Source organism: Nanorana parkeri, unplaced genomic scaffold, assembly GCF_000935625.1.
Source record: "Nanorana parkeri isolate BGI_ZX_2015 unplaced genomic scaffold, ASM93562v1 scaffold400, whole genome shotgun sequence".
Taxonomy (NCBI): Eukaryota; Metazoa; Chordata; class Amphibia; order Anura; family Dicroglossidae; genus Nanorana; species Nanorana parkeri.
In genome coordinates this window covers 1042876-1055569 of record NW_017306668.1, presented here as the reverse complement: position 1 = coordinate 1055569, position 12694 = coordinate 1042876, and the positions used below count along the sequence as shown (strand labels likewise).

Here is a 12694-nt window from a genome sequence, read left to right as displayed (position 1 = left end):
ATAAAAAGCTGTCATCACATGTACTGACGGCGGCACGATGCCTCATTGCCCTTCATTGGAAGCGCACCACCCCGCCGTCCGACCTGGACCTGTATACCAGAATCAAAGATGTCCAAAAATTAGAATACCTGACTGCTAGACTAAATAACACCTGGAGGTTGCATAATAAGGTGTGGGAGGCCTGGGATGCACTGTAGGGGGATCGGGGGATGTCGTGCGAGGTGGATGGAGAGGCGAGATGAAGCCGGTACCCAGCTTTTACTACCCTCTATTTCTCTTACTGCTTCTTTTTTTTCTGTTCTGTGTCTTTTCTTTTCTAGGGTTCTGTCCTGGCCACCGTTTTTTGTTTGTTCTCTAGGCCAGCGAGCCTGGTTCATGCGTATCCTACAGCAGGCAAATATAACTTTTGAGGCCATCCTGTGCCCACCCCCCATCCTGTGCCCAGCCCCAGCAGTGCTGCTAACCTTCTTCTCCGTCGTCTCCGTCTGCTTCATCCCCTTGTGTCACAGCATAGTCATCTGTCAATGCCGGCCTCTTCTCACGCTGATTGGCCAATTGGATGATTGACAGGCTTCCCCACCAATCACGAGTGAGGACAGAGGAATTGCCTCTTCTCACGCTGATTGGCCGATTGGATGATTGACAGGCTTCCCCACCAATCATGAGTGAGGACAGAGGAATTGAAGGCGGAGTCTGGTTTCCGCCGTTCGCCCGTGGAGAAGGAGTTTGCGGCCATCTTGCATGAATGCAGACGCGGTCCTGTGTGCTGTGTGCGGCGGTGGAAGATGGCGGACACAGGTACTCGTTTTGGACATCAGAGCATTTGCACGAGTACGAGTACCCATGCAAATACTCGGTATCGTGGCCGATACCGATGCTTGTATCGGTGCATCCCTACTGCTGACCATAGGTATGGTGCGGGAAATGGATGTATACCTCAGATTCTTAATGTCTAGTATGTTACTTTTCCGTCAAATGAGTGGTACTGCCTGTTAGCCAGGGTTATTACATTCCATGTGGGTTGCATGTATTTCCTCATGTTGGACCCAACACTGCAGTGGGTTTAACGATGTACCGTTGCTTGTTACACAATGTATACTTGGTTTTGCTCCGCATGATCTCTTATTCCTTGTTTCATGACTTTGGTCATTTCTGTATTGTCTTTTTATAAAACTCAATAAAAATTGTCAATTTGGGGGAAAAAAAAAAATACATCACCATGACATCTCCCCCACACCAACATCTCTCACATGTCTCACCACTTGGGCTTTATCTAGACCTCTTCTGTGTGGCTGATTGTACAAGAATTGCCAAAGGAGTGGGAGCACACAGTAGCCTGCACCCGGTGCATACATTTGACCGACAGACAGGTGTAATTGGAGTGGTGAGTTGTTGGTACTTTTTGGAAATTGTGCACTTGCTGTCAAACCATCAGCTGAGAGAATTTTCCATTTCTCACTTATCTCGGTTTACAACAGGGTGACCTTCACACACACACACACACACGTGAAAAGGGTGTTGACTTTTATCCAAGGGGATACACTTTTCCTTGTGTGCCACACCTCTATTGCAGAGTCTGGCATTTTTAAATAGGTGACAGGTCCCTTGGTTTTTGCTTTTTGACCAGGACTTTAAATTCTGATAACTGTACATAGGAGGTCAAGGCTTGGCCTACTCCAGGCTTATTCCACTGGGGAAAGGATTTTCCAACCCATGAAATGTGCTGGGGAGGGGGGTGACACACTGCATAACAGCAACTATCTCTCTTTGCAAACAACACTCTGTGAGCTGTTTACACACACTCTGACAGAAGACTGATGGGAAACCTGACTTTTATAAAGAGGGGGCTAGCACATAAGAAAATCCCCATTATTAACCCTTCTAAGCCACCTGACCATGAGCAAAAGCCAAAAAGTGTAAGCTTGGTAATTAGTTGCTATAGTGGCAAATGGTCACACAAGTTTGCGATTTTCCTGAACTGGCAACAACTTGGGTTTATTCAAAATCATGGCTGACCCAAACTCCAAGCTCATCCCTATTAATAATGTGTTTTACAGAACCATAAATGTATCTACAGAAATTACAACTTAACACCTGTGTACTATTTTGAAAAGGTAATGGGCCCAAATTACCATTTTTACTTTTATATTACGTTCCAATAAAAATAAAATTTTTGTGTAAAAACGGCATGTATGTATTTGATTTTTTTTACTAACTATAAACTATAAACATTTTTAGATGTTCCTGCCCAAAACCTCACATTATTACGTAGGAAATCACACACTTTAATGGTATTAAAAAAACTGCTGGTTACATATTAAGTCTTAGCTAAAAACAGAATTCTGAACAAGGAACAGTTACACTTATTTATTCTTTATTTGGATTTTTCACTCAATATATGTTTGCCTATTTGTACATAGATTGTTATGCCCTGCAAACAAAGTCAGCAATATGTAAATACAGAATAATGAAAATGACACTGTTTTAGCTGAGAGGACAAATAATGCTTTTGCAAAGGCTGCACAAAAGAAAACAACGACAATCTTGAGGTCTAATAAGGAGCATAATTATAGTGAAATTACTTGTAAACATATGTTCACACATTTCTGAATTAACCGTTTTTACTTTGGGGAACCCTTAATTTTATTAGGGGGCTTAATATCAAGCTTTACTGCATTAACACTGGATATGCTTGACTGAACAGAAAACAATTACATTATATACATGAACCTTGAACTTGCAATATAGATAGATGCAGCAATACACCCCAACTGATGTTTCAGTTCAAAGTTAATCCATAGAAGTTAAATCCCTGGCAGACCCCATCTCTGTTTAGGGCTTTGGTGGTGTGACCCTGTAGACCCAGCTTTACAGGCAAGAGAGTGCAAGAGTACAAGGTTTTCAGGGGGGCCCTTCACAGGGACAATGTAATTTTGCCTTACATAGTCACGGAGTCACTTTAATATAGATGTTATCCAACTCTGTAAAATAACACAATATGTAGCTTCAGGGTGTTTGAGATCAACCACTAATAGTAATGTGTGTTATAAAATATATAATGTAGATGTTTTTCACCACCATTGAGGCTGCACAATATGGTAAAAATTTAGCAGATTCTGCAAAAAAAATAAAAAATAAATAAAAATAACAAACATTGTAAAGATAAATGCGGTATGTGAAAAGTTTCCTAGGCTTTCCACATGCACTTAAGGAGAATGATGTCATCTGTGTTCCTCCTCCTAACCCTCTAGATTGGCTAGACTAATTAATGGGAGTGAGTCTCAATACATAATTCCTGTAATTGTTGCAATTTGTTTTCAGCATGTAGTTTATCTCTACGATGGCTGGCCAAAAGGAATGTGCGTGAGGCAGAAAAAGGCAGGCTCAGTCTTGACACTCACAGAAGTCACAATTTGCCAGTGAGAGTGAACTAGGCTCTGGAGTAGCCACAAAAAGATAACATCTGCCTTTGGATATTTTTTTATCATATGCTTGGATTGAATTATCTAAGTTTGTGACATATTTACTTTAATTAGATACTGCCTTCGAGGGTAAATACATAAATCAAGGAGTAAACTCTGCTAAATTCACTGAGTAAACAGCTAAAATGTACGTCTATCAAGCAGCTATGCATTTAAACAACATACCCGTCAAATTCTTGGAGTTCACATTCTTTAAGCAAAGCAAGAGCATGTCCTGTATATTTAGTTTCTACAGGAAAAGAAAACATAATTGAAATATCTTCAAATAACACAGTTCCTTTAGTAACATTTGCGACTGAGATTTTTTATTTTTAAAATATACTTAATAAAATTGCATTTCATGAACTCTAACTCATGAAATGCAAGAGAACTCAGCATCTGTTTCTGAAAGAAATATAAAGTGAAATTCCATCTTTGTTAAAAATAATATTTCTATAGGTCAACTAATACATTGCAAATATTTTATAAATTCCATTGCAAATTTTTACCTTGTTCTGCTTCATAGATATTAAAGTGACACTGTCTGGCTACAGAAGAGCTGTTTAATGTAATTTTAACCCTCTGGTGGTCCGTGTCTCCTATCATCACTTGCAGTCTCCATTAGTCGCCTCGCCATTTAACATTTTTAGGTAGCCTCTTATTTGAAATCAGCAATGCTGAGATGGAGACGTTTCAGGCTAACTAAAAAACAGCCCACTCGCACCCTACCTGGTAGCTCAATATGACACTTGGCTTAGAATTGCCGAATATAGAAGCACCCCTGAGAGGCGATAATAGGCTCCCACACATTCAGTAGTACTCATTACTGCACACAACAACTTTGCAACCTGCATGACCTGGCTAAATCTACATTTCCCTGCATAAGAGAAGGAAAGGAAAATGTTAACTGTGCCTGTGTGGATAAATTCCATATGGTGAGATTCCGAAGGAGGAGCAGTGATACCAGAGGTAAAGATAAATGGCAGGGCTCTCCCAAGTTTCCCCCCATCATTTGGGAGATGTTTGCTACAGGTGAATGAGTACTGTAGATTTCAAATATAGGTTCCTGGGCTCTCCATAGAAGTTAATGAGCTGTGGTCTACAAATAACTGAACAGCTCTTCTCTGCAATTACTGTATGTGCAGGTAATATGTAAGGACTGCCATGCTACGGAACTGACATCCTGATCTTGACTTTACTCTCTACCCAAGTAATGACACACTCACCTGGAACAAGGAAGCAAGATTGATTACACTTTCTTATTTAAAAAATAGACCACCTTCACATGCTTAAAATAGAATAGCCGCTGATAAGCAGTCCAGTTCCTGAACATGATATAACAAATTTTCTGTGCCCTATTACCCACTTCCCTCCACTGCATCATGGTAACCAACCAAATAAGAAATGTTCCAATAAATCAGCTGGAAAGAGTTTCTCTACAGCGTGTTCCAACCTACTCAGCTAAGATGGGTTGAGAAAGAGTGTCCACAGGTAGTGACAAAGACTGACATTTCCCCTAACGTAATTGGCAGCTAGAGACATGAAAACCCCAATAAGGGTATACACAGTATATGTTTGTTTTATGGAAAATTGTGTGGCAGATTTTATAAAATCCATGCTGGGATATGTTAAGTGACCATTCCAACAATGCTTAGCCGAGTCCTTTAGTATTTAGAAAAAAGATAGTTAAAAGGGATTAAAAATCCAATGCCAATTAAAAATATGCATAATATTTTCAAATGCTCTTTGAAGTCTATAAAAAGAGCAAATATACTCAGGAGAGAACTGCTACAAAAAGCCAAATACCAGTAGCTGCTCAGCAAATCTCAGAGAGAAGGGTGGCACAACCGCATACCAGAATATGTACCCTCTAGAGGAAATGAATCTGTCACTCTACATTGTCATCTTGGCCTCTTGTGATGCCCTGTGCAGCGCATGAAATGCCAGAGCAAAACGGATAAGCTGAGCTGCAGATGGCAGAGAGCAGCGCAGCCACGTTTAGCATTTTCTAGGGCGGCAGTGCCAGAAGAGACTGCACAGCTGTAACCAACCATCAAAGATTCTTTTTGACTGACATGACACTTACAGATGGATGTTTTGTGTAAGAATGTACATCGTTATATGCAAGATTACATAAATCTTTCATGCTTGTCTGTTCTTGGTTATGCTCTGGTATAAGAATGAGTTGTAGGGCTTTTTAGTATTCTAGACAAGATAATATGGCATTCCCTATTGCTTACAAAAAAATAATATACATATTCAATAGCTCTGTAACAGATCTTGGGATTGAACTTTGAATAGACATGTAAATACTGCCTCAGACCAAGTATATTTAATCTCCCTGAATGAAAAGCTAGTTTCACCAAGTGTGTTTGTTTAAATAATAATTGCAAATTTGGGATAAAAATAAAGTATATCTTTATTTTTTTTGAAAGTATAAACTTTCTTTGTTTGGGAGTAGGGAAGGGTTAGAACCTCTGTCAAGTTCTTATTGCTGTTTGTATCTCTGTTAGGGAGATTCACCCACTTTGTATCCTGTGATCATTGTAATCAAGACTGAAAGAAAAAGAAAATCCAATTTTAGGAATTGTCAGGAATAGAGGGGAAATCCTCTGAGGATATTTTTGTTTTGGTGACAACTAAGTGGGAGTTATCCTTATTCTGATGTGATTTATTCTTCCTGTTGTGCCAACAAGACAGTAAGTGAAAGCAATTTTCCTAAATGGGACACATATGGCAAAGAAAAAAAAAACTGACAGGGATTTTAATGCTTTCCTACTCTATCCAAAACTTAATAAGTTTTGGGTTTGGACACAAAGATACCAATTCTTGGGTAAACTACACCCAGGTATGGTAGAAAAGGAAAAAAAGGCCACCTCTAACTAATAAGGTACCCACTGAGGAAATCTAAATGAAAGTATAACAGTCGGAAAACTGCCTCGGAGAAAAAAACAATTATTGTGTATTTTTGTATTTGTCTGTATCCAGTTATTGTTTTAATTTTAAAGTCGGTTCTCTGCCAGCTGTTTGTAGTCGCAAAATCAAAGTATGTAAAGCAGGGTATACACGGTTGGAATTTTGTTAAAAATTAAGGTTTTCAAATTTTCTAATAGTTAATAGGGTAATTTTAATGATTTTTTCGACGTGCGTGATGAAAAAAAACCGGAGCAGGATAGGACAATTTTTTGTTAAAGGAGAACTATGAGGTGAGTGCTTTTCACTCACCTCATAGTTCTAGCCGACCTGTGACAATGAGACTGTCACAGGTCGGCTCAGTAGATCGGGAGGTGAGCGAACACATACCAGCTTTCGCTCACCTCTCGATCCTGTGACAGGGGAGCGCTGACTGGCGGATCAGGAGGGGGCGGGTACAGCTGGCTCTGCTTCTAGATAGGCAGAGCCAGCTGTCACTCACGCAGCTGCGCGGATCCAGACATAATTGTCGGGATCCGCTTCAGCTGCGGCGTCTCAGTATACCGCGAGCAGTAGCTGGCAGTATACTGTGGCGTCTCAGTTGCTACCATGCCAGAGCTCATAGGAGCTGTATATAGGGATGTGGAGTTATTTCAGTTTAGAATGACACCCCTTGGTTTAAAGGAGAACTATGAGGTGAGTGCTTTTCACTCACCTCATAGTTCTAGCTGACCTGTGAAAATGAGACTGTCACAGGTCGGCTCAGTAGATCGGGAGGTGAGCGAACACGTACCACCTCTCGATCCTGTCACGGCTCTCTGCCGTGATAGGGGAGGGGCTGGATTCCCCGCTCCGATCCGCCAGCGCTGACTGGCGGAATGGACGGGGGAGGGGGTGGGTACAGCTGGCTCTGCCTCTAGATAGGCAGAGCCAGCTGTCACTCACGCAGCTGGGCGGATCTCAACATCGATGTCGGGATCCACTCCGGCTGCGGCGTCTCAGTATACCTCGAGCTGTAGCTCGCGGTATACTGATCTTAGGGTGACGGGAAGACGCTAGTTTGTGTCCTCCCGTTACCCTAAGGAGAACTATGGGGAAAAGCCTTAACCCCATAGTTCTCCTTTTAAAGGAACAGAATTCTAACAGTTCAGGGAATGTGTTTTTTGTTCAGTGAACTCCATGTATTCCATAATTGAATGTTAAAATCCAGCTAAATTTTGAACAACATTCATCGAGTCTATGATGACAGTATTGAACGTTCTGACAAGATTTTTCACATGAAAATGCATACGAACATTTTACCCAGCTTTAGTGTATTCGATCAAATGACATTATCTGCAATGTCTAGCTGCCCCACATGAAAGCTGGTTTGTAAGAGGGTTTGCAGCTGTTATAGGCGGAAAGCATTTGTACAGCACAACATTCTCTGCCCATGTTTTAAGTTCGAGCCAAGCTGTAAAGGGGGCACCGAACTGTAGGGGGTAGAAGTATTGACCCCACCCAGTGGACATAAAGGGGGGTACAGTACATGTGTCTATTCCTACAACCTCTCCTATATCACTTTATAACATCAAACTAGAAGAACATGTAGCCACAAGTGGTGTAGTTGTAATGGCTTCCACCTGTTTGGCAATGCTGAACACCCATAGAAAAGTATAGTGAAGGTCTAAAAAAGTAAACAAAATATGCAGTATTTATCAGGTAGACATACTGGGGGGCAGGCAGGGTCACCGGGAACAATTTGCATAGCGATTATATTATGTGGTCAGTTCCGATGTGACCAGTGCCTGGCAGAGCACGGTTACAACTAAAGGCCGTGAAATTACAATCTCTTAGAACATGGAGATTTTATATACGTATTCTTACTTGATAGCAAATTAGTTGCGTTAGAATTAAATTTGAGTTTCATTGGTTATTTTCTTGAAGGGATTACTTTGAGATCTTACACTTAAGGTAACTATCGGTGAAATATATCACTATAAGACTGAACTCTTCCTAATACTGTAGTAGGGTGATGTTTTTTCCTATTTGTAGCTTTAAAGTATGCTGTGAAACTGTAATGTTTTGGTTTTTAGCCCATTAAGGTTATTTGTTTGTACCCATACCTTACACAGTATGTTGAATATAAAAAAACTAATGGGGAAATTTCTTTTTTAGGTGGATGTTATATCATTATATGGTTTTATGTTGTATATGTCTTTGTATGTTGTGATGAAAACAATAAAAAATTTTGACAGTAGATTTCCTCATTGCACAAGTAAAATGATACAATGTTTTTCTCAGTGTGCAACCCAATTCTATCAACACCATCAAAAGGTTTTGTTTTTTTAAGACGACAGAAAAACTATTTATTTGTAAGACTTCTTGAGCATCTGCTTGCATTGGCCAGCAGGTGTCACAATCAGCAAAGGAACTTGTCAAAGAGATAAGCCCAGTTGAGTTTTAAGTCTGGCAAAAAATAACAAGGCATTAAACAAGAAGATTTGAAGTAGTAAAAAGTAACAACGTATTGAAGTAGTAAAAAGTAACAACGTATTAAACAAGCAGATTCAATTGAATAAAATTAAAACACAACAATTCAAAGGGATAATAACATATTGTCCAAGTGTATTTCTAAACAAATGTCATACTGGGGCTGTTTCTGCACATTTTACCTCAACTATGCTTTTTTTTTTTTTTATTAAATACTTTATTTTTCTGGGCAAGATTGTCAAAATGGTTTTGTTTATTTTTTTTGCACAGAAATTTCCTTATGATGAATTTCATGTATTTTGCTTACCGTATGTATTGTTTGAGTCCCATGCTCTGACCAGTATAGCAAGTTCTCCTATACTTCATCTGCTTTAAGCGAAGTTTGGGAAGACCTGCACTATGCACACTTTTTTTTTACCTTAGATTTGTGCTGTCGTAATTATGCATTGAAGTGCAGCTGTATGACATTTTTGGAAAGTCACTGTATGATGTTGACGTCATATGAAAACAAATGAGGAAAAAAGCACCAGAGTCAAGCTTACTCACAATAATGGGCAGTTGTAAATAGTCCTCAACATGTGAATAAATCACAGTCATTTGCAGCTCTAGAAAATGAGTGCTGAATTTTTCCTAGATACACAATATCATTAAACTTACTCTAAATACATTTTATTAATGTGTGTGAATGTTTTCTAACACATCAGAGCCAATTTATTAAGCAGTCATACCGCGTTTATGTTCTTGGGGGAAAAGTTACAGGGAGGAGGACTGCCTGATCACATGACCCATCAAAGTCATGAGACCAGCTTCTCTTTTTATAATGGAGTGTTCTCTGCAGTATTATGCAGTACTCTACTGTACGATGCTGCAGGCTCCACACTGTGGCCTGTATTTTAAGAATCATTCATAAAAAAAGGTGCTGTGTGCAGTAAACACTGCAGTCCAGCAGAGCATAGATGAATGGATATCAGTTTTACATTTTAAAAGGTCCTTTAGTTTGTATGTATATTGGAAAATATATATCCAAAAGCATCTATCCTCATTACATATGCAGGCTGTGCTTCATAATTAGTAGTACTGAAATATATTTTTGGGCCTCAGTGTACCCTCCTCTTAATGCTAGTCTACGCATGTGGTTTAACCTGTAATCTCAACAGCTATTCTACAATGTAGGCTAAGCAGCACGCATGCTTTCCACAAGAGAAAGAGTTGTCCTGCAATTATATTGGTGTTATGTCAGGTAGTCACTTTATATACTGTACATAGTGCTCGGTAGTGTTTGATCAATAAGCCTGTTACATATTGAAAGGTAGCACATAGTTAAATTAATCCATCAATCTCCTCACTCATGTGCACAAAACTGAAATTGCTCATACAATTAAGTTGGTAATACACATTGCATATCGCAGATAATCACCACAAAATGAGAAATCTACCACCCATGACTCTGATCGACCAACAGAATTCAGTCAATTGTGAAGTCAAATCTAGGCAATAGACTGACAGCTTTATTTAGTTTATTGAATCGATCGAATAGAAAACAGAAAAATAAGCCCATTTTACCAAAAGTGATCTGATTTTGTCCACTGGGTTTGATTGGATAAATTCATATCCTTGTGGTCAATCAAAGCCACCATTTCATGTCTTTGATTGTTTTGCAATTTTGAAAAAAAATGGAAAGACCATTAGACCGCTCTATTAAATTGCCATGTGTATGGCCAGCTTAAGACCTAGGCTCTAATCTCATCAACATACATAAACCTGTAAAGTAAAGGTTTAAGCGTGAATGCCTGAACTGGTTACTAATGGGGCGATACAAACTGTGTTGAAATTGTAGTAAAAGCCAGCAGTAATTCAAAACTAGAACTTAAAAGCTTCAAATGATTGAACAATTTGGTTCAGTCACCTTTACCCTGCTCATACATCTACTATTCCATGCATGTTTCATGATCCACAATTACTACCCATGAGGGAGTACAGTAGATTTATTTTACTCTATCATTAGAAATGAACACACAATTGTTAGAAACGAACACACAATTGTGTGAGACATTTCCACCCACCAGATCTCTTGTCAGTGACGATTTCCCAAGGTTTCCCACTACAATGCTTTGCACCCTGTAATGGTAAAGTCACTGGACAGCACCAGGACAATCTGTATGTGAGATAAGTTGATGCAAAAAAAGGGTAAAGCAAATTGGGACAATATACCGTGTAGGTTTTTTTTTTTAAATTATGCCATGCCAGAAAATGTAACCCCGTACTCTGAAGGTCTGGTTTTTGGATATGCTCTATCTGTACTATGGTGTAAAACTCATTAATCAGCTCCCCCACCACCACCATCCAGATAAGAGGTGCTTATTTAAAGCACCTAATACAAATAAACAAGTGAAAAGGCAAAGTGCAATATTATTTATTAGGCTTGGCACACACAATAATTTACAGTTAGAGGTGCACCAAAATGGAAATTTTAAAACCGAAACGAAACAAAAAAAAATCTCAGGCCGAAACCGAAACTGTTTTTATTTTTTTCAATTTTTTAAAATATTTTATTTTTTATAAACTTTTTAAATTTTTATATTAATTTATATTTATCAATTCATTTTTTATTAAATATTTTTATTTTTTACTTTACTTTTAGGGGCTTCGGGGAAATATTAGGGGTCTAAACAGATCCCTGATATTTCCCTTTTAAAATAGAAAAAGAGATTGAGAACACAAAGTCCTCAATCTCTTTTTCTGTGTCCCCTGTTATCAATGAACAGGAATCCTATATGAGTGTTCCTGTTCATTGATAACACGAGAACATTGTTTGTTTACTATAACCACAATTATGAATGAATGGGGGTGATGTAGATCACTCCCATTCATTCATAATTGAGGATATAGTTAACATAACATATCCTCAATTATGTACACACACTCAGCGATCGATATGTACACACACTCACTAATCGATGAGTGTGTGTACCTTGCTTTTCTCTCTGACACGCTGTCACAGGAGGCTGATCGAGCGGTGTAGAGAGGAAAGCCCAGCCTCCTGTGACAGCGCTGTCTCCGCCCCCACACCACTCTGCTGGACTGTGATAGGCGGCTGAGCGGTGTGGGAGAAGCGACTCCAGCCGCTCACAGCACTCTTGTCCTGCAGCGCTCGGCCGGCTGTCACTTTCTTTTCTCCAGGGATGCGCCGATGTATCGGCCAAAACATGGCTCTTTCGGCATTATGCCAAAAGTGCCATTTTCGGCCGATATATTGGTGCATCCCTATTTACAGTAAAACAAAATGTAGAAGTAAATGACCATGGTAGTATCCTTTTACAGCTACATGGCCTGCATGACTTACAAGACCAGCAGAGGGGCTGAAAGTATGCTTAGGAGAATGGTAACTCAGTGGTATCAAGATCTGCCTATGCTGCTTATGCATTCCAGGACCCTGCCCACCTTATAATTGTGCACTGATGCCAAACTTTACTTAAACTTATAATTTAGCCTAATAGAAGTGCACTGCACGTGCTTGCTTCACTCATACTGCACAGAACATATTTGTTTTTGAATCCCTGTCATCCCTGTTAATCAAGCCACAACGGTAGATATAAAAAACAAGATAAAAGGTTAAATGAAAAATCAAATTTGACACATGCTGAATGCTCGGACTACAATCTAAATAAGGCGCATTTTCTATGAAATATGATCCAATATGGCTCCTAGTATCATTAAAACAAAGCCATTATATATGGTGGAAAATGTCTTCATTTGAACTATCAAAATGCAATGTGTATGATGTTATCTTACTATCGAGGCTAGGTTGCCCATAATTGCACTTGTGGGCCAGGGCCTAGGGAAGGAAG

General features: G+C 39.4%; 1 protein-coding gene across 1 annotated transcript in view; it reads right to left on the bottom strand.

The window, feature by feature from the left end:
- The window catches only part of CERKL (ceramide kinase like), a 97998-nt gene that overhangs the window by 29583 nt on the left and 55721 nt on the right, over nucleotides 1-12694 (bottom strand). Inside the window, exon 4 of the mRNA XM_018559494.1 lies at nucleotides 3648-3711. Within this exon, the coding sequence (XP_018414996.1) occupies nucleotides 3648-3711 (64 nt within the window). The remainder of the gene's footprint in view (nucleotides 1-3647; nucleotides 3712-12694) is intronic.